General features: G+C 42.9%; 1 protein-coding gene across 4 annotated transcripts; it reads right to left on the bottom strand.

Annotated features, from left to right (window-relative positions):
- Nucleotides 1-1,046: 1,046 nt before the first annotated feature.
- On the bottom strand, nt 1,047-25,115 carry EIF4H (eukaryotic translation initiation factor 4H). Of its 4 annotated transcripts, none has more exons than XM_067472157.1 (7): nt 24,988-25,115; nt 14,898-15,082; nt 12,075-12,139; nt 11,880-11,979; nt 9,731-9,799; nt 6,614-6,763; nt 1,047-3,585 (listed from the first exon to the last, which is right to left on the bottom strand). In XM_067472157.1, exons 1-7 carry the CDS (start codon nt 25,044-25,046, stop codon nt 3,446-3,448), a joined length of 768 nt encoding a protein of 255 aa, XP_067328258.1. In that variant the 5' UTR covers nt 25,047-25,115; the 3' UTR covers nt 1,047-3,445. The 4 variants fall into 4 exon arrangements, with proteins under 4 accessions (XP_067328258.1, XP_060612729.1, XP_060612730.1 ...); XM_060756746.2 differs by having other exon boundaries at nt 6,614-6,766; nt 9,734-9,799; XM_060756747.2 differs by having other exon boundaries at nt 9,734-9,799.
- Between the last annotated feature and the right edge of the window lie 959 nt (nt 25,116-26,074).

The following is a 26,074-nucleotide window of genomic DNA, read 5'->3' as shown; positions in this document are numbered from 1 at the left end:
AGGTAGGTGTGAATGTTTCCATTGGCCACCTTGATTAGCATTGAATGGCCTAGCAGTTTCAAAGTGTGACTTCTTACTGCCTGGGGGAATCCTTTTTTGGCTCCTTACAGCATGGGGGGAGTCCTTTGTTGAGAGGTAATTAGCTGTCCCTGATTGTCTGTTGGAGGTAGGTGTGAATGTTTCCATTGGCCACCTGGATTAGCATTGAATGGCCTAGCAGTTTCAAGGTGTGGCTTCTTACTGCCTGGGGGAATCCTTTTTTGGCTCCTTACTGCATGGGGGAGTCCTTTCTTGAGAGGTGATTAGCTGTCCCTGATTGTCTGTTGGAGGTAGGTGTGAATGTTTCCCTTGGCCACCTTGATTAGCATTGAATGGCCTAGCAGTTTCAAGGTGTGGCTTCTTACTGCCTGGGGGAATCCTTTTTTGGCTCCTTACAGCATGGGGGAGTCCTTTGTTGAGAGGTGATTAGCTGTCCCTGATTGTCTGTTGGAGGTAGGCGTGAATATTTCCATTGGCCACCTTGATTAGCATTGAATGGCCTAGCAGTTTCAAGGTGTGGCTTCTTACTGCCCGGGGGAATCCTTTTTTGGCTCCTTACAGCATGGGGGAGTCCTTTGTTGAGAGGTGATTAGCTGTCCCTGATTGTTGGAGGTAGGTGTGAATGTTTCCCTTGGCCACCTTGATTAGCATTGAATGGCCTAGCAGTTTCAAGGTGTGGCTTCTTACTGCCTGGGGGAATCCTTTTTTGGCTCCTTACTGCATGGGGGAGTCCTTTGTTGAGAGGTGATTAGCTGTCCCTGATTGTCTGTTGGAGGTAGGCGTGACTGTTTCCATTGGCCACCTTGATTAGCATTGAATGGCCTAGCAGTTTCAAGGTGTGGCTTCTTACTGCCTGGGAGAATCCTTTGTTGGGAGGTGACTAGCTAGCCCTGATTGTTTCTGGTTTGAAACAACGCTAGAAATACTCCGAGCGAGATCTCCGTCTCAACGTTTCGCAAGGGGCGGGCAACCTACAAAGAGATTCCAACCAAGGACCAGCCTTCGGCCTTACTTAATGTTTTCTTTATTTAAAAGATCATTCACAAAATACCATATCCATAAATTTTTTTTGTTGTTGACTTTTTTTGTCATGAAAGCAGAATGGTGTGTTCAGTGTTTGGAAGTCTTACACATTGAGGAGAGGGAAAAAAAGAGAACCTAACCAACCAAAGGACCCTTAAGTGAGTCTCGCACGGGGAAAAGCCTGGCTTTTGTCGTTTGCGCTTCTTAAAATTCTCGACTCTCCTTATATATCTATATTTTAAAACAGAAGAGAGGGTCTCGGGTGGGACTGCGTGTCGGGACACAACCACACAGACACACAAGGCATGTCTCAGAACGGAAAGCAGCGTCAGACAAATGGCTCTTGGACAGAATAAAAGACAAAGGGAAGAAGGAGGAGAAGCGGAGAGACACTTCAGGGGGGGTCAAACTCTTCTGTCCGTCAGCCTATCAGCTTTGGACTTGGAACCAATTCAATTTGGGAGAGAGAGAAAAGGAAGATTTGCCTGCTATTTTACAAGGGGGGGAAACACTCCAAGAGTTGATCACACTTCACAGTGAAAAGAGTTACGATCCCATTTTAAATCCCAATGCCTGCTTCCAGTACAATCCTGGGATGTGTAGTTTAGAGAGCGGCCTTTAAGCAACAGCTAATGCAACGCCCAGGTTCCTTCAGGAGGCGGCCAGAGGAATTCCGGCGGGATCACCAACTCTTTCGACAACGAAAGGTGATAATCTCTTAAGTTGCCAAATGTCCAACTCCGCTGATTGTTTTTTTTTTCCTTTGTGGAATTGTTCGGGATTTTTTCCCTTTCTAGACCAGGAAAAAAAGAGAGGAAAGAACCTATTTCCATCCTGAAATGGTCTTAATGGGAACTGGACATCTCGGCGTCACCTCCTTCCAAAGAGAGGCCCAACTGACAGATAGAAAATGGAACGGAAGATGTGTCACTTGAAAGAAAGAGAGAAGAAGGGAAGGAAGGAAAGAAGGAGGGAGGAAAGAAAAAAAGAAAAGCAAAGAGTAAAGGGAGGGAGGAAAGGAAGAAAAAAGAAAGAAGAGGGGGAGGATAGAAAGAAGGGGAAGAGAAAGAAAGGGAGGGAGGGAGGAAAGAAAGAAAGAAAAAGAAAGGAGGGAGGGAAGAAAGAAAGAAGGAAAGGAGAAAGGGAAGAGAAAGAAAGGAGGGAAGAAAGAAAGAAAGAAGGAAAGGAGAAAGGGAAGAGAAAGAAAGAAACGAGGGAGGAAAGGAAGGAAGACAAAAAAGGAGGGAGAGAGGAAAGAAAGAAAGGAAGGAAGGAGGAAAAAAGGGAAGAGAAAAAAAGGAGGGAGGGAAGGAAGAAAGGAAAGAGGGAGGAAAGAAAGACAAAAAAGGGAGGGAAGATAAAAAAGAAAGGAAGGAGGGAAGAAAGAAAGAAGGAAAGGAGAAAGGGAAGAGAAAGAAAGAAAGAAAAGAGGGAGGGAGAGAGGGAAGGAAGGAAGGGAGGGAGGGAAGAAATACAAAAAAGAGGGAGTGAAGAAAAAGAAAAGAGGGAGGGAGGAAAGAAAGAGGAAAGAAAGAAAGGAGAGAAGAAAGAAATGAGGGAGGAAATAAACGAGGAAGGTAGGAAAGGAAGGAAGGAAGGAAGGAAGGAGGGAAGGAAGAAAAGAAAGGGAAAGAGGAGAAAGTAAGGAAGAAGGAAAGAAGGAAGAAAAGAAAGGCAAGCAAAGGCGACAGGTGTGGGGCAACGTGAGGCACAGAAGTGGCCTGGGAGGGCCAAGGGTCCATTCTGTGGGTCTCCAAAGACTTTTTGAAACCCCTTCAAAGGGAGTGGGCGAAAGAGGGAGTGATTCTAGATCTCCCATGACATGGAGATGTCCTCGTCTGGGGCCCTGTGCCACGTAGGCTATTTCTACTGGGGGCCTGTTCCACTCGGCTGGGGTTTCGGATCTTGGCGGCCATGCAGAGGGAGGGCAGGGAAAGAAGGGAGGAAACAGTGGAGAAAGAGAAGGCGGAAGAAGAAGCTGCTCCTCGGAGGGAGAGAAGCCCACAGAGGGAGGACGGACGAGGGAAGACAAGGCAGGCACTAGATACAGCAAAGCCAAGGACGTACTAAAAAAAAGAAACCACTTGTTAACAGCTGACATGCATTCACAAGCTCTGGTTTGTTTGTTTGCTTGACATTTTCTTTCTTTTTTTTTGTTTTGTTTTGTGTTACCCATTTTCTGTTTCGAGGAGGACAATGGTGTCGGATGGTAGGAATGGTGGTGGCCGCAGGGTGAAATGTTCCGAGGACAGCCGAGGACGCGCGCCCGCTTGCCTGGCGCTTCCTCCCGCCCCCCCCCCCTCGAGGCCCCTCCCCGCAACCCCAGCGCCCCCCTTTCCCCGGCACGCTCCTCCTTCGCTCGCTCGCCCAAAACCCCTCCGGCTCATTCCTGCTCTCCTTTGACGACCTCCTCCCGGGGCTTGGCGCCGCCAAAGATGGCGGAGTTGGGGTTGGCGACTTGGTTGAGGGGCGTCGCGACCGTTCGGGGCTTGAGCTGCAGTCGGGGCCGCTGGGCGCGCTCCTCTGTAAGAGAAGAGCAGAGACACTTCCACTCGAGACACGGTCCAGAGACACAAGCACAAGGGGCACCATGCCATTCACAGCCCCATCCCAACCATCCCTGGTAGTCTTGTGACGTAAATATCAACACAGGGGCGCTCGGCCTTCCCTATGCTACCCAAACCTCAACTATATATATATATATATATATATATATATGCAAGAGAAGAGCAGAGACACTTCCACTCGAGACACGGTCCAGAGACACAAGCACAAGGGGCACCATGCCAGTCACAGCCCCATCCCAACCATCCCTGGTAGTCTTGTGACGTAAATATCAACACAAGGGTGCTCGGCCTTCCCTATGCTACCCAAACCTCAACAATATATATATATATATATATATATATATATATATATATATATGCAAGAGAAGAGCAGAGACACTTCCACTTGAGACACGGTCCAGAGACACAAGCACAGGGGCACCATGCCATTCACAGCCCCATCCCAACCATCCCTGGTAGTCTTGTGATGTAAACATCAACACAGGGGTGCTCGGCCTTCCCTATGCTACCCAAACCTCAACAATATATATATATATATATATATATATATATATATATATATATATATATAAAATATATATATATATATATATATATATGCAAGAGAAGAGCAGAGACACTTCCACTTGAGACATGGTCCAGAGACACAAGCACAAGGGGCACCATGCCATTCACAGCCCCATCCCAACCATCCCTGGTAGTCTTATGACATAAATATCAACACAGGGGCACTCGGCCTTCCCTATGCTACCCAAACCTCAACTATATATATATCTGGTTGGAGTTACACTTTCAAAATGTCCGTTCTGACTGACATACAAATTCAATATTATAATAATAATAATAATAATAATAATAATAATAATATGGTGGTCCCAGTGGTGATTGGCACACTGGGTGCAGTGCCTAAAGACCTTGGCCTGCACTTAAGCACAATTGGCACTGACAAAATTACCATCTGCCAGCTGCAAAAGGCCACCTTACTGGGATCTGCACGCATAATTTGCTGATACATCACACAGTCCAAGACACGTGGGAAGTGTCCGACGTGTGATCCAATACAACAGCCAGCAGAGTGTCTGCTGTGGACTCATCTTGTTGTGTTTCAAATAATAATAACAATACTTTATTTATTTATTTACGACATTTCTATGCCACCCTGCTCACTCCGAAGGGGACTCAAAGCGGCTTACAAGGTATATATACATACAATATATTATCATCATTCTCTAAGCCACGTTTCCTTCTACTACTAGTAGTAGGTGCATGAGACAGACGCTGAGTCTCAACACTACAATATCAGTATTAAACATTACTACATTGTACTATACCATTATATTGTTATATTACATGTAATATAAAATATATAATTATAATATCATATTAGTATTGTATTACATTATAATATTATCAATATGAGATGTATATACAATATATTGTCATATATTATATTACATTATATCAATTTAAAAAGGGGATCAAAAGTGCGACAATTATGCAATGAAATACGGGCAAGTTATAACGTAGTGCTTAGTACAATATCAGTATTAAATATTACTATATTGTACTATACCATTATATTGTAATATTATTAGTAATATTACATGTAATATAAAATATATAATTATAGTATCATATTATTAGTAGTATTGTATTACATTATAATATTATAAATATTAGATGTATATACACTATATTGTCCTATATTATATTACATTATATTAATTTTAAAAGGGGATCAAAAGTGCGACTATTATGCGATGAAATACGGGTAAGTTATAACGTACTGCTTTGTACAATATCAGTATTAAATATTACTATATTGTACTATACCATTATATTGTAATATTATTAGTAATATTACATGTAATATAAAATATATAATTATAATATCATATTATTAGTAGTATTGTATTACATTATAATATTATAAATATTAGATGCATATACAATATATTGTCATATATTATATTACATTATATTAATTTAAAAGGGAGATCAAAAGTGCGACTATTATGCTATGAAATACGGGTAAGTTATAACGTAGTGCTTAGTACAATATCAGTATTAAATATTACTATATTGTACTATACCATTATATTGAAATATTATTAGTAATATTACATGTAATATAAAATATATAATTATAATATATTATTAGTAGTATTGTATTACATTATATTAATTTAAAAGGGGGATCAAAACTGCAACTATTATGCGATGAAATTAGTATTGTATTACATTATGGTATTATAAATATTAGATATATATACAATATATTGCTATATTGTTATGAGTCGCCAATTGGCTGAGAAAGGCGGCATACAAATACAGTAAATAAATATTATATTAATTTTAAAAGAGGATCAAAATGCGACTATTATGCGATGAAATACGGGTAAGTTATAACGTAGTGCTTAGTACAATATCAGTATTAAATATTACTATATTGTACAATACTATTATATTGAAATATTATTAGTAATATTACATGGAATATAAATATATAATTATAATATCATATTATTATAAATATAATATTATAAATATAATATATTATTATTATTATTATTATAAAATTGCCTCCAGAACATGGCCATATAGCCCGGAAAAACCTACAACAACCCATATTATTATTATTAGTATTATATTGCATTATATTATATATTATAAATATTATATGTATATATTTATATTTCGCTCTATCTCCTCCAAAGCAACTCAGGGCAGATTCCAAACATAAAAGGCAACCATTCAATGTCCGAATACGACAACAATACATCCATACTAGCAAAATTTAATAATAATAATTAATTATGGACTTAAGAACAAACCCACAGAACCAACCTCGTCTGTAACTTGGGTACTGCCTGTAAATAATAGATACCGTGGCCACTTGAGGATGGATCCTGTCCTAGTTTTCCACAACTACAAATGCTCAAAGTCTCACAACATAAAGAGGGGAAAGAGGGCATCAAACGCACCTTCTGTGGGCTCTCTGAAGTCCATACCCGACCCACGCATGGGAGGTCCCTCTCGGAAGCGTCCGGTGCCTCCCATGGGTGGGGCACCTCCTCGCCGGTCCCCGGGACGCGTCCGTCCTCGGCCTCCCAGGAAGTCGTCATCCCTGAAGCCTGCTTGAGAAGAAGACAGCGGGCAACGTGAGTCAGTGGGGCACCTCTGGAACCCTGGACCGCATTTGCTCTTGGAGGGCCAAACCAAGCCCTGAGGATCCCAAGACACCAAAGGGTTAAGAGCAACAGGCTAGCAAAGAGGCAAGTAGAATTTATTTCATAAGAGAAAGAATTAAACAAGAATGAAAACAACACTATGTGGAAACAAAACAAAGACCTAATAGCACAACATGTAGGATTCCACAGCAAGTTGGTTTCAGGAAAGGCAAAAGCTGCACATCGCAAGTGCTGAACCTAACTCAGCACATAGAAAGGAAGCAGATTACCGGAGCTGCCTCACAGACCTGTCAGCAGCATATGATACTATAAATCGCCTTCTCCTGAGAAAAATGTATAGTATCACAAAGGATGACCACCTCACCCGCTCCATAGGAAATCGGCTACAAAACAGGAGCTTTTTTGTTGAGTTCCAGGGCCAGAGAAGCAGAAGAACGGCATGCCTCAGGGGAACATGCTTGCTCCATCCATGTTTAACGTTTACACAAATGACTCGCCACTGCCAGAAGGGACAGAGAGTTTCATCTACGATGACGACCGTGCCATCACCGCCCAAGCAAGGGACTTTGAAATGGTTGAACAGAAGCTCTCCAAAGCTTTAGGTGCTCATACTGACATGTGCTTTTCATCTTCAGAACAGACAAGCATCTTGACTTCTGAGGAAATGATCTGTGCTGACGATCGTGCCATCACCGCCCAAGCATTTGAGTTTTCAAACTTTGTGGGTTTTACAGGAGTTCCAGGGCCAGAGAAGCAGAAGAACAGCCTGCCTCAGGGGAACACGCTTGCTCCATCCATGTTTAACGTTTACACAAATGGCCCGCCACTGCCAGAAGGGACAGAGAGTTTTATCTACGATGACGATCGTGCCATCACCGCCCAAGCAGGGGACTTTGAAATGGTTGAACAGAAGCTCTCTGAAGCTTAAGGTACTCTTACTGCCTATGACAGGGGAAACCAGCTGATTCCTAAACCATCTAAAATCCAGACGTGTGCTTTTCACCTTCAGAACAGACAAGCATCTCGACTTCTGAGGAAATGATCTATGCTGACGATCGTGCCATCACCGCCCAAGCATTTGAGTTTTCAAACTTTGTGAGTTTTAGGGGAGTTCCAGGGCCAGAGAAGCAGAAGAACGGCCTGCCTCAGGGGAGCATGCTTGCTCCATCCATGTTCAACATTTACACAAATGACCAGCCACTGCTAGAAGGGACAGAGAGATTCATCTACGCTGATGATCGTGCCATCACCGCCCATGCAAAGAGCTTTGAAATGGCTGAACAGGAGCTCTCCGAAGCTTTACTTACTGCCTATTACAGGGAAAACCACCTGTTCCAATCCATCTAAGTTTCATCTATGCTGACGATCGTGCCATCACCGCCCAAGCACGGGACTTTGAAATGGCTGGACAGAAGCTCTCCAAAGCTTTAGGTGCTCTTACTGCCTATTACAGGGGAAACCAGCTGATTTCTAATCCATCTAAGTTTCATCTATGCTGACAATCATGCCATCACTGCTCAAGCAAGGAGCTTTGAAATGGTTGACCAGAAGTTCTCCAAGCTTTAGGTGCTCTTACTGCCTATTACAGGGAAAACCAGCTGATTCCTAATCCATCTAAAACACAGACGTGCGCTTTTCACCCTCAGAACAGACAATAATAATAAATAATAATAAACTTTATTTATACCCCGCCACCATCTCCCCAATGGGGACTCGGGCCGGCTTACATGGGGCCAAGCCCGGACAACATATTACAACAAAATAAAACCAGAGCATAAACAATAAACAACAACATCAAATTACATCTCGAGCTCTGAGGATTACACCTGGGAAGGAATCCCACTGGAGCATTGCCACACACCCAAATACCTGGGAGTCAGTCTGACCTGTGCTCTGACTTAGAGGAAGCACTGCTTGAATATCAAGCATAAAAGTGGGTGCTAGAAGTAATATCGTACAAAAGCTTACTGGCACAACCTGGGGCTCACAACCAGACACAGTGAAGACACAGTGACACATCTGCCCTTGCACTTTGCTACCTTGCTGCTGAATAAGCATGCCCAGCATGGAACACATCTCACCATGTTAAAACAGTGGATGTGGCTCTTAATGAGACATTATCATAGGATGTCTATGACCCCACCAGTGGAGAAATCACACTGTTTTGCTGGTACTGCACCACCTGACATCCGTCGGGAAGTAGCAGCCTGTAATGAAAAGACCAAGGCAGTGACATCTCCGACCCATCCTCTGTTCGGATATCAGCCAGTGTGCCAATGCCTTAAAGCAAGAAACAGCTTCCTAAGATCTACAGAGATACTTTTAGGAACACCTCAGCAAGCCAAAGTCCAAAAGTGGCAGGATAAAACGCAGAACCTAAATCAGTGGCTGAGAACAAATGAGAGACTCCAACCTGGGCACACAGAAGACTGGGCGACTTGGAAGGTGCTGAACAGACTGTGCTCTGGCACCACGTGATGCAGAGCCAACCTCAAGAAATGGGGCCACAAAGTGGAGTCCACGACATGCGAGTGCGGAGAAGAGCAAACCACAGACTATCTACTACAATGCAACCTAAGCGCTGCCACATACACAATGGAGGAACTTGTCACAGCGACCCGAGAGGCACTCCAAATGGCCAACTTCTGGTCAAAGGACATTTAGCAACACAGTCAAAGAAGCACAAGATGGCTAGAAGTCCTAGCATGATGTCTTGAGCCAATGCTGACAGAACAAAAACATGATGGTGAAAAGGTAAAAAAGAGCCAAAACAAAAGTTTAGGAACGCCACTTTGGGGGGGGGGGGGGGGGGAGAACCCCCCCCCCACGCATGAGAGACACATCTGAAGGAGGGAAAAGAAGAGACTGAGAGGAAACACTTGAGTAATACAAAAAAGGAGAAAATACTGCTACCAGAATTGAAGTCATCTCTGGAATCCCATCCGCCTCCTCGCGATTCCCGCGGACCGCCGCCCATGCCTAGAACGAAAGCAAGCATTGCAAGCATGGGTCAATTGGGGAGGGTGGGAAGGGCCAGAAGGTCCCACAGTGATGACACAAGGCTGTGATATTATGGAGGAAAGGGGAACCCACCTTTAAATACGGGAGCCACACAGCCATGTATTTTAATGACTGTTTCGAAGCCAAATCTTGCGAGCGGAATCAGACACACAAGTAGTAAGCAATCCCAAAATGGGGGCGTGAGTTGCAAACACTGTCAGACAACTGGGCCAGGCTGTAGCACAACTGGTTAATCGCCAATCAGAAAGTGGCAAGTTCGAAACCCAAATCGGATTGAGCACCCGACTGTTAGCCTAAGCTCGCTGTTGACCTAAGCAATTCTAAAACAGCTGAGCAGCGAGTAGAGAAATTAGGCACCATAAAATGCCGGCGATCAACCAAGGAGGGAAATACTACGCTTGTTGTCACAGCAGACAGAGTGACAGCACACCCCTATGGCCGGAATCGAGCTTAACCTCCAGGCGCTGAAGTTGGAAAATGCCGAAATACCTCTGTCTGTCTTGTATGTCCAAAAATTGCATGTTCACTATGTGTGTGTGTGTTCTCACCTTCAGGATGAGAAGAGCGGAATATAAATACTGTAAATATACTATGAACCCGGACTGTGGCGCAGCTGGCTGAGTGTCAGCTGCATTAGGCCTTTGATCTCTGATATTGTTGTTTTTAAATTGTTTTTAAATTGTGTTAAGATTTTAGCCTGTTCTTGTAAGCCGCTCCAAGCCCCAGGGGAGTGGCGGCATAGAAGTTTGAATTATAAATAAATAAATAAATAAATAAATAAATTGACATAACTTCTGACCAAAAGATCGTAAGTTCGAAGCCAGCCCAGGTCAGAGTGAGCTTCCGACCAATTGTGTAGCATGCTGTCGACCTTTGCAACCCGAAAGACAGTTGCATCTGTCAAGTAGGAAAATTAGGTACTACCTATGTGTGGGGAGGCTAATTTAACTAATTTACGAGGCCATAAAAAAAGACCCCAGCAAAAGCATGCGGGGAATGTGGAAGTACTCCATCAGTGTCGCAGATGGACGATGAAAGTGACAGCTCTCCTGGCGGCCGGAAAAGTTCAATAGCCTCTGACTGTCTGTCTATATCTGTTGTGTGTCTTTGGCATTGAATGTTTGCCATATATGTGTACATTGTAATCCGCCCTGGGTCCCCTGCGGGGTGAGAAGGGCGGAATATAAATACTGTAAATAAGTAAATAAATAAACCACTGTATTAAGCTGAATTCTTCACAGCCATACCTAATAGATGAAACGGCACCCTATATTTTGGTAATTCGTTCATCTTCCACAAATGAGCAGTGGGAGAGGGGATTTGAACTTAATTCACTGCCTTTGTGTACAAGGGAGAAGACTCATAACCAAACTTAGGAGCAGATCTAAGAGTAGATCTCTAGCTGGTTTACTAATGCCCTTTTTTCCCAGCTTGAGTATTGCTCAGCTACAAAACAAGCATGGATTGCTTCTGATCAGCAGCCTAGTCAGCTCTGCTAGCCAGCTTCAGAGTACGGACAGAGAGCCACCTACAGACAGAGGTAGATTTCTCCCTGTATAATAAGACTTTAGACTGCTTTGCAAGCCACCATTGTATGTCTGGATGAATTGGTAGACCTCGAAGTTCTAAGTAGGCCTCGAAGATCACAAATCTCACTTGCTCAGTGTCACTCCACCTCCATTCTAATAATAATAACAATAATAATAATAATATTTATATACCGCTCCATCTCCCCGAGGGGACTCAGAGCGGTTCCCAGGTAACATCACAAAACATACAAAGTAAAAAACAACATAACCATAAGATTAACAAAATATAAGCATAAAAATTGTCGCTTTATTTATATCCCTCCACCGACTCGAGGCAGCTTACAAAGCACTCCAGGGTGCACATGTAACACACAACCAGTAAAAATGGTACAAAAGTATAAAACAAGTCACATAAAATTATAACGACAATAATACATTATTATTATTATTTATATTATTATTTACAGTGACTCCGAGAAATCAGAAGAAGCAACCAAGCCAACCCTCACCTCTGTCTTCTGGGCCGCCCCCTTTCCTGAAGCCAAAGCCGCCTTTATCTTGCTTCCTGCCCTCGGCGATGTCCACTCGGAGGGACCGGTCGCCCATAAGCTGTAGGGTAAGAAGGAAAGGGATCTGACTGCTGGCCAGAGAGAACTGCAGGCGTACTGGGCGCCCGAAAATGTCCCAAATGAGAGGGTACTTACTGCTCCATCGTAGGTCAGAGCTTCTTTAAGTGATTCGACCTCGTCAAACTCTACATAACAAAATCCTAGAAGATGAGAAACGAAAAGGAAGATTGATTGATTGAAAACAGGAAGTCAAAACCTTGGCTCTTGATCAAGACTTAAACCAGCGTTTCTCAACCTGGGAGGTCGCAAGGGTATTTCGGGGGGGGGGGGGGGTCACCAAACACCATAAGAAAACCCCTTTGGCAGAGAAGGCTGAGGATCTCTTCACCTGTCCTTCTCTTCCTTTTTTGTAAACAGATGGTGAATCCTCCCACCAAAAGCCCTCCTCCGCTGTGATTGGTCGGCCCCTCAGTCAAGGGGAGGGCTGTTTCTGAGACTCCAAGCGGGGAGTCTCTATTATTATTATTATTATTATTATTATTATTATTATTATTTTACTCTATTCATTATTATTACATTTACATTATTTTACTCTTAATATTTGTAATACTTTTATCATTTTACTCTATTATTATTATTACATGTATTACTTCACTCTATTATTACTGTTATTACATTTCCATAATTTCGCTTTATTATTATTTTTATTACTTTTATTATTTTACGCTATTTATTATTACATGTATTTTATTCTATTTATAATTATTCCATCGATTATTTTACTCTATTTATAATTATTCCATTGATTATTTTACTCTATTACAATTATTACGTTGATTATTTTACTCTATTACAATTATTACGTTGATTATTTTACTCTATTACAATTATTACGTTGATTATTTTACTCTATTACAATTATTACATTTATTATTTTACTCTATTACAATTATTAAAAAAGGTAAAGGTTGTCCCCTGACATTAAGTCCAGTCATGTCTGACTCTGGGTTGTGGTGCTCACCTCCATTTCTAAGCCAAAGAGCCAGCGCTGTCCGTAGACACCTCCAAGGTCATGTGGACGGCATGACTGCATGGAGCGCCGTTACCTTCCCGCCAGAGCGGTACCTATTGATCTACTCACATTTGCATGTTTTCAAATTGCTAGGTTGGCAGAAGCTAGGGCTGACAGCGGAAGCTCACGCCGCTCCCCGGAATCGAACCTGCGACCTTTCAATCAACAAGCTCAGCAGCTCAGTGCTTTAACCCACTGCGCCACCGGGGGCTCCTATATTACAATTATTACGTTGATTATTTTACTCTATTACAATTATTACGTTGATTATTTTACTCTATTACAATTATTACATGGATTATTTTACTCTATTACAATTATTACATTTATTATTTTCCTCTATTATAATTATTACATTATTTTACTCTATTGTAATTATTACATTTATTATTTTACTCTTATTATATTATAACTGTTCTTATTACATTTCCATTGTTTCACTCTCTTTTTATTTTTATTGCTTTTATTTTTACTCTATTATTGGAAGGATATGTAAGCACGTTTACATTGAAGGTTAGAATAATAGTGTAATCAGTGTTGGGCAGTATTATCTTAAATTACATTTTATGTAAACATTCAAAAACATTGAACCTATGGATGGCTCAATTCATGGAATTTTATTGATATCAATTTTTATTTTGCAATTGATCAGTAGCTGCGGTATTTCCCACCTTCAAACAACAACAACAAAACTTTATTTATATACCGCTCTAACTCCCCAAAGGGACTGAGAACTGTTTCCAAGTAACATAATCAATACATACAAAGAAAACAGCATAAACATAAAATTAACAAAACAATATAAGCATTAAAAACCACAATAGCACATATATTTAAAATAATCCTGCCTGTAAAAGGCCAGGCTGGTGCGATTTTAGCAGGCCTGGGAAATTAGGTAGAGTCTATGGCTGTCCATTTCCAGGATCTCATAGAAGAAAAGTGACTTGGGTAATTGGTAGAAGAAGATATGGCCAATTTCAACAGTATCTGGGGCAGAGCTAGAACTAGTCAGGTCTTCAGGCTCTTACGAAAGGAGGGGAGGGATGGGGCCTGTCTTCTTTCTCCAGGAAGGGCGTTCCAGAGGCGGGGGGTCACCACCAAGAAGGCCCTTTCTCTCATCCCCACCAACCGTGCTTGTGACGGTGGTGGGAGTGAATGGAGGGCCTCCTCGGAAGATATTAATGTTCATAGAGGGAAATGCGATTGCGAAGATAGGCGGGGCCCGAACCTTCGGCTTAGACTTGACTCAATATGGTTTCCCAGATTGGCTACGAACCCACACAACCTCTTTGATCTTCTGGAGAGGCTGAGCCCTGCCACATGCACAAGGGAGGACCTCCTTGCGGCAACACCAGAGGCACTCCAAGTGGCCAGATACTGCTCAAAGGACATTTAATCAACTACCAAGCTTGAAAACTTTGTGTTTTGTCTGTTTGTTTTGTTAAAAATGTCATACTAATGTCTGGTTGCTCCTGACATGACAGATAGATAGATAGATAGATAAATAGATAAGATAGATAGATACAGATAGATAGATAGATAGATAGATAGACAGACAGATAGATATAATAAAGGGGGGAAAGGAATAAGCATATTAAGTAAGGCTAGATTGCGGTGGTTCTCAACCCGTGGTTCCCCAAGTGTTTTGGCCTACAACTCCCAGAAATCCCAGCCAGTTTACTAGATTTTAGGATTTCTGGGAGGCCAAAACATCTGGGGACCCACATGTTGAGAACCACTGGGCTAGGCAGGCCATAATGTATTTTATGGGGTCTGGAAGTTTGGGAGACATAAAAGGGATCAGAGCTACAACCAACACTTTCTTCCCTCAGCCCGATACGAAGACTGCAAAACCTCGCACAAAGAGAAAATAGAGAGAGACCCACCTTTAAATTTATCTGTCTCTTTGTCTCTGACTAACCGGACGCTCCTTACGCTGAGATCCTTAAAGATGGTATCAATGTCTCCCTGGACTGTGTTGAAGGGAAGGTTGCCAACATATGCAGTGAAGGGGGGCTCTGTTGGAAGCTCTTTCTGTTTACGGGGGCCAAGGCCAGAACCGCCGCGAGACCTGTGGACAAGAGAGGGATGACACAGTTGAGACAAAGTGAGGAAAAGCAGGCTGTACATATCAGGTGCATATGGAACAAAATGCATTTCACGTTTAGACTCTGGTCCTGTTCCAAACGATCGCATTATGTTAGTTATTATAGCCCTAAACGGTTTGGGACCCGCCTACCTGCATGACCACATCTCTGTGTATAAACCCACACGATCTCTTCATTCATCTGGAGAAGCCCTGCTCACGATCCCACCTGCATCGCAAGCGCGATTGGTGGGGACGAGGGATAGGGCCTTCTTGGTGGTGGCCCCTCGACTCTGGAACTCGCTCCCCAAGGATATTAGACATGCCCCAACTCTGGCAGAGGAGCCTGAAAACGCGGTTGTTCCAGTGTGCCTTCCCAGAATAAGGAACTCTAAGCAACATTATTATTATTATTATTATTATTATTATTTATTTACTTACTTACTTACTTTTATTTATTTACTTTGCTTCTATACCGCTGTTCTCAGCCCGGAGGTGACTCACAGCGGTTCACAACACACAGGAAAATTATTACTAACTTTATTTGTACCCTGCTAACATCTCCCGCAGGACTCGATGCGGCTTACAAAGGCCAAGGCCTCAATAAAAACAACAGCATAACAATACACATAACATTTCATGCAAATCAAAACGTTAAGCAATAACAGTAAACAATAAGACAATACACCATAACATGATAAAACATGTCCCTAATCGCACTTTACTAATTATCTAGGATAGTCTGCTCGCCTCATTTCTCTCCAAATATCCATCCTAGTTATACGTCACCTTGTCATGTCCAGTATTTTAAAATTTTAATTATTACATTTGGCCTTGCCATAGGTTTTTAATGCATCGTGGTGTTATTGTTATTGTTTATTGCTTTGTTTATTAGTTTTTTATTGTCTGTATTGCTGTGTTGTTTTATTGATGTAATCGGGCTCGGCCTCTTGTAAGCCACACTGAGTCCTCCGGGAGATGGCAGCGGGGTATTAATAAAGGTTGTTTATTATTATCATTATTATTATTAGAAAAGCCAGCTATTCCAACATGGAACATAAAACAACAACAATAAAAATCCCAATTCAATCCAAGTTCTTCGGAGAAGTGATACGCTTCCTGTCCCATTTAACTACTCCTCCGCTTTACAAAAACTCTACTTACGGAAGGATAACATACATATACGCTGACTATGGTTGTCCACACTTTAGTCACATCCCTCTGGACAACTGCAACACTCTCTACATGGGACGGCCTTCGAAGATAGTTCCAAAGCTAGAACTACCTCAGAAATCAACAGCCAGGTTACAAACTGGAGTATACAACTCCTGTTATGGCAACTCCACTGGCTGCTGTTCTGCTTCCAGGCTAAATACAAAGTGATAGTCATCTATATAAATAAAAATGTAATGTTCGTTTGTGGGATTCCCGTAACTCAAAAACCACTGGACGAATTGACACCAAATTTGGACACAAGACACCTAACAATCCAATGTATGTCCTTCACTTGAAAAAAAAATTGCTTTTGTCATTTGGGAGTTATAGTTGCTGGGATTTATAGTTCACCTACAATCAAAGAGCATTCTGAACCCCACCAATGATGGAATTGAACCAAACGTGGCACACAGGACTCCCATGAGCAACAGAAAACACTAGAAGGGTTTGGTGGGCATTGGCCTTGAGTTTTGGAGTTGTAGTTCACCTACATCCAGAAAGCATTGTGGACTCAAACAACGATGGATCTGGACCAAACTTGGCACGAACACTCACTATGCCCAAAAAAGGCACACAGATGAAGTTTGGGGAAATAGAGTTTGACATCTGGAAGTTGTATTTACTGGGATTTATAGCTCACCTACAATCAAAGAGCATTCTGAGTCGCCTACTGGCTGAGAGAGTGCGGTATACAAGTAAATAAATAAATAAATAAATAAATAAATAAATAAATTCTGAACCCCACCAAAGACAGAATTGGGGCAAACTTCCCACACAGAACCCCCATGACTAACAGAAGATACTTAAGGCCACCCAGTCCAACTCCTTTCATCAGGACAAGAAAACGTAATCAAAATCCTCCTAACAAATTGCCATCCAGCCATAGATTTCTATCTATATAAATAAAAATGTAATATTCGTTTGTGGGATTAACGTAACTCAAAAACCACAGGACAAAATGCCACAAGATTTGGCCAGAAGACACCTAACGGACCAACGAGTGACCTTCACTCATAAAAACACTGAAAAACACAGTGGAAGGGACATAAAATACCCAAAAAACTAAATAATGATACAGTGCATGTGTGGAAGGGTTTTTAAGTCCCTTCCACTGTGTTTTTCAATGTTTTTATGAGTGAAGGTCACTTGTTGGTCCGTTAAGTGTCTTCTGGCCAAATTTGGGGTTGGCTAACATGAGTCGAAGCCCAAAATGACAGTACAGCAAAGTAAAATAGAAAGCAGAAGAAAATACTATCACAATAAATACATGAAATAACAAAATAAAATAAACAGTTACAAAATAACATGATAGGGAAATAGAACACGGTAGGTGGGCCAAATTTTGTTTTATTTTGTCCTGTGGTTTTTGAGTTATGTTCATCCCACAAACGAACACTGCATTTTTATTTATATAGATATCTATGGCTGGATGGCAATTTGTCAGGAGGACTTTGATTACGTTTTCTTGCCCTGGTGAAGGGAGTTGGACTGGATGGCTTTAAGTATTTTCTGTTGGTCATGGGGTTCTGTGTGGTAAGTTTAGCCCAATTCTGTCGTTGGTGGGGTTCTTTGATTGTAAGTAAACTATACATCCCATTATCTACAACTCTCAAATGTCAAAGTCTATTTCCCCAAACTTCACCTGTGTTCATATTTGGGCATAATGAGTATTCGTGCCAAGTGTGGTCCAGATCCATCATTGTTTGATTCCACCGTGCTCTCTGGATGTAGGTGAACTACAACTCCCAAACTCAAGGCCAATGCCCACCAAACCCTTCTAGTGCAGTGGTTCTCAACCTGGGGTCCCCAGATGTCTTTGGTCTACAACTCCCAGAAATCCCAGCTAGTTTACCAGCTGTTAGGATTTCTTGGAGTTGAAGGCCAAAAACAGCTGGGGACCCCAGGATTAGAATAACTGTTCTAGTGTTTTCTGTTGGTCATGGGAGTCCTGTGTACCACGTTTGGTTCAATTCCATCATTGGTGGAGTTCAGAATGCTCTTCGATTGTGGGTTAACTATAAATCCCAGCAACTACAATTCCCAAATGACAAAATCAATTTTTTTGAGTGAATAACATACATTGGGTTGTTAGGTGTCTTGTGTCCAAATTTGGTGTCAATTCGTCCAGTGGTTTTTGAGATATGTCAATCCCACAAACGAACATTACATTTTTATTTATATAGACTAGCCGTCCCCTGCCACGCATTGCTGTGGGTCAGTCTGTGTATATGCAGACGACACCAAATTGGGAGGGATAGCCAATACTCCAGAGGACAGGAGCAGAATTCAAAACGATCTTGACAGATTAGAGAGATGATGGGACAAAACTAACAAAAGGAAGTTCAACAGGGACAGGAAAACGAAATGCAAAGAGACAGAATGGGGGACAATGCCCGGGTCGAGAGCAGTATGTGTGAAAAAGATCTTGGAGTCCCCGTGGACAACAAGTTAAACATGAGCCAGGAATGTGATGTGGCGGCAAAAAAAGCCAATGGGATTTTGGCTTGCATCAAGAGGAGCCTAGTGTCTAGATCTAGGGAAGTCATGCTCCCCATGCTCTATTCTGCTCTGGTTAGACCACAACTGGAATATTGTGTCCAATTCTGGGCACCACAATTCAAGAGAGATATTGACAAGCTGGAATGTGTCCAGAGGAGGGCGACTAAAATGATCAAGGGTCTGGAGAACAAGCCCAATGAGGAGCGGCTTAAGGAGCTGGGCATGTTTAGCCTGAAGAAGAGAAGGCTGAGAGGAGATATGATAGCCATGTATAAATATGTGAGAGGAAGCCATAGGGAGGAGGGAGCAAGCTTGTTTTCTGCTGCCCTGGAGACTGGGACGCAATGGAGCAATGGCTTCAAACTACAGGAAAGGAGATTCCATCTGAACATGAGGAAGAACTTCCTGACTGTGAGAGATGTTCAGCAGTGGAACTCTCTGCCCTGGAGTGTGGTAGAGGCTCCTTCTTTGGAAGCTTTGAAACAGAGGCTGGATGGCCATCTGTCAGGGGTGATTTGAATGCAATATTCCTGCTTCTTGGCAGAATGGGGTTGGACTGGATGGCCCAGAAGGTCTCTTCCAACTCTTTGATCCTACGATTCTATGTGTTTTGTGTGTATGTGTGTGTATATATATATGGGTGTATATGAGTGAAGGTTGGCCTGTTAGGTGTCTTGTGTCCAAATTTGGTGTCAATTCGCCTAGTGGTTTTTGAGTTCTGTTAATCCCACAAACGAACGTGACATTTTTATTTCTATAGACTAGCTGTACCAGCCACGCATTGCTGTGGCCAACCTTCCCTCCCTCTTTCTTTCTCTCCTTCCTTCCCTCTTTTTCTTTCTCTTCTTCTTTCTTCCTTCTCTACCTGTTTCTTTTCCCGCTTCCTTTGCTGTTTGGTTTCATCCTTCCTCCTCTCTTTCCTTCCTTCCTTCCTTCCCCCTTTCTCTCTTTTGTTCCTTCTCTCCTTCCTTCCTTCCTTCTTTCTTTTTATTTCCTTCTCCCCTTCCTTCCTTCTCTACCTTTCTTTCTTTCCTTCTCTCCTTCCCCTCCTCTCTTTCCTTCCTTCTCTATCTTCCTTTCTTTCCTTCTTTATCTCCTTTCCTCCTCTCCCCTGCTTTCTTTCCTTCCCTCCCTCTTTCCTTTCTTCTCTCATTCTTTCTTTCCTTCTTTTTCTCCTTCCTTCCTCTCCCCTTCCTTCCTTCTCTACCCTTCTTTCTCTTTCCCTCCTTCTTTCCCTCCTCTACCCTTCCTTCCTTCTCTACCCTGCTTTCCTTCCTTCCCTCCCTCTTTCTCTCCTTCCTTTTTCCTCTATCATTCTTTCTCTCCTTCCCTCCTCTCCCCTTCCTTCCTTCTCTCCCCTTCTTTCTTTTCTTCCCTCCTTCTTTTCCTCTTTCTCTCCTTCCTTCCTTTCTTCTCTTTCTTTCCCTCTTTCTCTTTCCCTCCTTCTTTCCCTCCTCTCCACTTCCTTCCTCCTCTCCTTCTTTCTTTTCTTCCCTCCTTCTTTTCCTCTTTCCCCTCCTTCCTTTCTTCTCTACCTTTCTTTCCTTCTTTCTCTCCTTCCCTCCTTCTTTCTCTCCCTCCTCTCCCCTTCCTTCCTTCTCTACCCTTCTTTCTTTCCTTCCTTCTCTCCTTCTTTCCCTCCTTCCTTCCTTCCCCCTTTCTGTGTATGTTTTGTGTGTGTATATGCATATGTGTGTGTATATGTGTGTTTGTGTGTGTGTGTGTGCATATATATATATACGGTTTTACACATGCGTTGTAATTTTTGGGTGTTTTGTTTTGGCTTTTTAAGTCCCTTCTACTATGTTTTTCCATGTTTTTATGAGTGATGGTCACTTGTTGGCTTGAGAGGTGTCTTGTGTCCAAATTTGGTGTCAATTCCCCCAGTGGTTTTTGAGTTTGTTAATCCCACAAACGAACATTACATTTTTATTATTTACTACCCGTCCCCTGCCACGTGTTGCTGTGGCCCACATGGGGGTTCTGTGTGGGAGGTTCAGCCCAATTCTATCATTGGTGGAGTTCAGAATGCTCTGTGATAGTAGGTGAACTATAAATACCAGCAACTACAACTGGTATTTATTTTCCCCAAAGTCTACCAGTGTTCACATTTGGGCATATTGAGTATTCGTGTAGATTTTGGTCCAGATCCATCATTGTTTGAGTCCACAGTGATCTCTGGATGTAGATGAACTACAACTCCAAAACCAAAGGACCCTGCCAGTATTTTCTGTTGCTCATGGGAGATCTGTGTGCCAAGATTGGTTCAATTCCATTGTTGGTGGGGGTTCAGAATGCTCTTTGATTGTAGGTGAACGATAAATCCCAGCAACTACAACTCCCAAATAACAAAATCATTTTTTTTTAGTGAAGGACATATATTGGGTTGTTAGGTAACTTGTGTCCAAATTTGGTGTCGATTCGCCTAGAGGTTTTTGAGTTGTGTTAATCCCACAAACGAACATTACATTTTTATTTCTATAGACTAACTGTACCTGCCACGTGTTGCTGTGGCCTACCTTCCCTCCCTTTCTCCTCCTTCTTTCTTTCTCTTCTTCCTTCCTTCTCTACCCGTTTCTTTTCTTGCTTCCTTTGCTGTTTGGTTTCATCCTTCCTTGTCTCTTTCCTTCCTTCCTTCTTTCGTTCCTTCTCTCACTTTTTTATTTCCTTCTCTCTTTCCTTCCTTCTCTATCTTCCTTTCTTTCCTTCTCTCTTTCCTTCCTTCTCTATCTTCCTTTCTTTCCTTCTCTTTCCTTCCTTCTCTATCTTCCTTTCTTTCCTTCTTTCTCTCCCTCCTCTCTCCTTTCTTCCTTCTCTACCCTTCTTTCTTTCCTTCTCTCCTTCCTTCTCTACCTTCCTTTCTTTCCCTCCCTTCCTCTCCCCTTCCTTCCTTCTCTACCCTTTCTTTCCTTCCCTCCTTCTTTCCCTATTTCTCTCCCTCCTTCCTTCTCAATCTTCCTTTCTTTCCTTCTTTCCCTCTTTCTCTCCCTTTTTCTCTCCTTCCTTCTTTCTCTACCTTTCTTTCTTTCCCTCCTTCCTTCCCCCTTTCTGTGTATGTGTTTTGTGTGTGCATATGGAAATATGTGTGTGTGTATGTGTATATATATATGAGGTTTTTCACATGCATTGTAATTTTTGGGTGTTTTGTTTTGGCTTTTTTCTCCCACCATGGAATGATGTCCATGGTGGGAGAAAGAACTCTTGTCTGTTGAAGGCAAGTGTGACTGTTGCCATTGGCCTTGCAGCTTCAAAGCTTGGCTTCTTCCTTCCTGGGGGAATCCTTTTTTGGGAGGTGTTAGTATAGCACACTATTAGTATTATATATTACTATATTGTCCTTCTGCTGTGTTTTTCAGTGTTTTTTTGAGTGAAGGACATACATTGGGTTGTTAGGTGTCTTGTGTCCAAATTTGGTGTCAATTCGCCCAGTGGTTTTTGAGTTCTGTTAATCCCATAAAAGAACGTGACATTTTTATTTCTATAGACTAGCTGTACCCACCACGCGTTGCTGTGGCAAACCTTCCCTCCCTCTTTCTCCTCATTCTTTCTTTCTCTCCTTCCTTCCCTCTTTTTCTTCTTTTTTCTTCCTTCTCTACCTGTTTCTTTCCTCGCTTCCTTTGCTGTTTGGTTTCATCCTTCCTCCTCTCTTTCTTTCCTTCCCTCCTTCTCTCTTTTGTTCCTTCTCTCCTTCCACTTTTTTATTTCCTTCTGTCCTTCCGCTCCTCCTCTCTTTCCTTCCTTCTCTATCTTCCTTTCTTTCCTTCTTCTCTCCTTCCCTCCTTCTTTTCCTTTCTTCTTTCTCTACCCTTCTTTCTTTCCTTCCTTTCCCCCTTTCTGTGTATGTTTTGTGTGTGTATATGCATATATGTGTGTTTGTGTGTGTATGTATATATATGGTTTTGCACATGCGTTGTAATTTTGGGGTGTTTTATTTTGGCTTTTTAAGTCTTTTCTGCTATGTTTTCTAGTGTTTTTATGAGTGAAGGGCATCCATTGGGTTGTTAGGTGCCTTGTGCCCAAATGTGGTGTCAATTCACCCAGTGGTTTTTGAGTTCTGTTAATCCCACAAACGAATGTGACATTTTTATTTCTATAGACTAGCTGTACCTGCCATGCGTTGCTGTGGCAAACCTTCCCTCCCTCCTCCACTATCTTCCTTTCTTTCCTTCTTTCCCTATTTATTTCCCTCTTTCTCTCCCTCCTTCCTTCCTTTCTCTCCTTCCCTCCTTCTTTCCCTCCTCCTCTCTTTCCTTCCTTCTCTATCTTCCTTTCTTTCTCTCCTTCTTTCCCTCTTTCTCTCCCTCCTCTCCCCTTCCTTCCTTCTCTACCCTTCTTTCTTTCCCTCTTTCTCTCTTTCCTTACTTCTCTATCTTCCTTTCTTTCCTTCTTTCCCTCTTTCTCTCCTTTCTTCTTTCTCTAGCCTTTCTTTCCTTCCTTCTCTCCTTCTTTCCCTCCTTCCTTCCCCCTTTCTGTGTATGTGTTTTGTGTGTGTATATGCATATATGTGTGTATATATATGTGTGTTTGTGTGTATATATATATATATATATATATATATGTGGTTTTACACATGCGTTATAATTTTGGGGTGTAATTTCTGTGTCTTTTTGAGTGAAGGACATACATTGGACTGTTGGGTGCCTTGTGTCCAAATGTGGTGTCAATCCCCCCAGTGGTTGAGTTGTGTTCATCCCACAAACGAACAAGACATTTGTATTTCCCTCTTTCTCTCCCTCCTTCTTTCTTTCCTTCCTTCCCTCCCCCTTTCTGTGTATGTATTTTGTGTGTATATGCATATATGTGTGTTTGTGTGTGTGTGTATATATATGGTTTTGCACATGCATTGTGTTTGTGTATCTATATGTGGTTTTGCACATGCGTTGTGATTTTGGGGTGTTTTGTTTTGGCTTTCTAAGTCCCTTCTGATATGTTTTTCTGTGTCTTTTTGAGTGAAGGACCTGCATTGGACTGTTAGGTGTCTTGTGTCCAAATGTGGTGTCAATTCCCCCAGTGGTTTGTGAGTTGTGTTCACCCCACAATGGAAGGTGACATTTGTGTGTCTCTAGATGGTGCTCTGTCTGTGTGGGAGGGCCCAGGGAGCCACCCCAAGAACGGGAAGGCGTGCCCAAAGGCGTCATACATGGGGTTGTGAGGTGTCTTGTGTCCAAATGTGGTGTCAATTCCCCCAATGGTTTTTGAGTTGTGTGTTTGTGTATATATATATGTGGTTTTGCACATGCAGTGTAATTTTTGGGGTGTTTTGTTTTGGCTTTTTAAGTCCCTTCTGCTATGTTTTTCTGTGTGTGTGTGTTTTTTTTTTAGTGAAGGACATACATTGGGTTGTTAGGTGCCTTGTGTCCAAATGTGGTGTCAATTCCCCCAGTGGTTTTTGAGTTGTGTTAATCCCACAAATGAATGGGACATTTTTATTTCTATAGACTAGCTGTACCTGCCATGCGTTGCTGTGGCAAACCTTCCCTCCCTTCTTCACTATCTTCCTTCTTTTTCTTCTTTCCCTATTTATTTCCCTCTTTCTCTCCTTCCTTCCTTCTCTATTTTCCTTTCTTTCTCTCCTTCCCTCCTTCTTTCCCTCTTTCTCTCCTTCCCTCCTTCTTTATTTCCCTCTTTATTTCCCTCCTTCTCTCCTTTCTTCTTTCTCTACCCTTCCTTCTCTCCTTCTTTCCCTCCTTCCTTCCCCCTTTCTGTGTATGTGTTTGCATATGTGTGTGTTTGTGTATATATATGTGTGGTTTTGCACACGCATTGTAAATTTGGGGTGTTTTATTTTGGCTTTTTAAGTCCATTCTGTTATGTTTTTCTGTGTCTTTTGGAGGGAAGGAGATGCATGGGGTTGTGAGGTACCTTGTGTCCAAATGTGGTGTCAATTCCCCCAGTGGTTTGTGAGTTGTGTTCCTCCCATAAAGGAAGGTGACATTTGTGTGTCTCTAGCTTGTGCTCTGTCTGTGTGGGAGGGCCCAGGGAGCCACCCCAAGAACGGGGAGGCGTGCCCAAAGGCGTCCATTCCCACGGCAAAGGCTGGCCTTGAGGCGAGCAGGCCCGAAGGCCTTGTGTGTGGGTGAGGCCTCCAGCATCACAATCCCGGCTCTCGCGTGGAGGCCTGCCCGCCCGAGGCGCCTCCCCCTCTGCCTCGGAAGAGAGAGTCCGCCCTGGCTCACCCGCGCCCGCCTCCGAAGCTGCTGTAGGCCCGGTCGTCGTAGGAGTCGAAATCCGCCATGGCTGCTGCTGCTGCTCCTCCTCCTTCCGTCGCCTCAGCCTCCCCGAGCGCGAGCGAGCGCCGCAGGACCCCGCGCACGCTTATATAGCGGGCCACGAGCCCAGGGCTGCCCGCCGCGCTGCCTGAAGCGAAGCTACCCCTCGCGCCTGCGCAGTCGGACCCAACTTGGGGCTGCCCGCGGCGTGCCTGTCTCCAAAAAAAAAAGCAGTGTGTTTTCCCATTCTGTATGCAGAAGCATTCTCTCCTGACGTCTCACCCACATCTAAGGCAGGCATCCTCAGAGGTTGAGGGATCTGTTGGAAACTAGGCAAGTGAGGTGCAGGCACCCTCAGAGGTTGTGAGGTCTGTTGGATTTCAAATCTTCAAAGAAAGGAGCCTCCCTCACACTCCCAGGGCAGAGAGTTCCACTGCTGAACAGCTCTCACTGTTAGGAAGTTCTTCCTAATGTGTGCAGGTGGAATCTCCAGATATGTAAAGCCCACTTGGCTAATGTAATACATTATACTACTACTACTACTAAAGTTATATTATAATTTAATGTCTTATATTAAGGCAAGTGAGGAGTATATCCCCGTGGAATGATGTCCAGGGTGGGAGAAAGAACTCTTGTCTGTCGGAGGCAAGTGTGACTGTTGCCATTGGCCAGCCTGATCACCACTGCAAAGCCTTGCAGCTTCAAAGCCTGGCTTCTTCCTTCCTGGGGGAATCCTTTGTTGGGAGGTGTTAGTATAGCACACTATTAGTATTATATATTACTATATTACTATAGATGGATGGCCATCTGTCAGGGGTGCTTTGAATTCAAGGTTGTGAGTTTTCTGGGCTGTCTGCCCATGTTCCAGAAGCATTCTCTCCTGACGTTTCGCCCACATCTAAGGCAGGCATCCTCAGAGGTTGTGAGTCTGTTCGAAACTAGTCAAATGGAGTTGATATCTCTGTGAACATCCAGATATATAAACAAGTGTGAATGTTGCCATTGGCCAGCTTGATCACCACTGCAAAGCCTTGCAGCTTCAAAGCCTGGCTTC

The sequence above is a fragment of the Anolis sagrei genome, chromosome 11 (genome assembly GCF_037176765.1).
Source record: "Anolis sagrei isolate rAnoSag1 chromosome 11, rAnoSag1.mat, whole genome shotgun sequence".
In the NCBI taxonomy this organism is placed as follows: Eukaryota; Metazoa; Chordata; class Lepidosauria; order Squamata; family Dactyloidae; genus Anolis; species Anolis sagrei.
The sequence above is the reverse complement of the archived record's forward strand: the minus strand, read 5'-3'. Positions and strand labels throughout refer to the sequence as shown.

What these genes read in the sequence shown, in the direction of transcription:
- EIF4H (XM_067472157.1), bottom strand. Translation starts at nt 25,046, where the DNA reads ATGGCGGATTTCGACTCCTACGACGACCGGGCCTACAGCAGCTTCGGA. An exon ending in AGAGACAGATAAATTTAAAG is followed by an intron (nt 12,140 to 14,897) that starts GTGGGTCTCTCT and finishes CTCATCTTCTAG; the next exon opens with GATTTTGTTATGTAGAGTTT. An exon ending in AGATGACTTCAATTCTGGTA is followed by an intron (nt 6,764 to 9,730) that starts GCAGTATTTTCT and finishes CTTCTCAAGCAG; the next exon opens with GCTTCAGGGATGACGACTTC.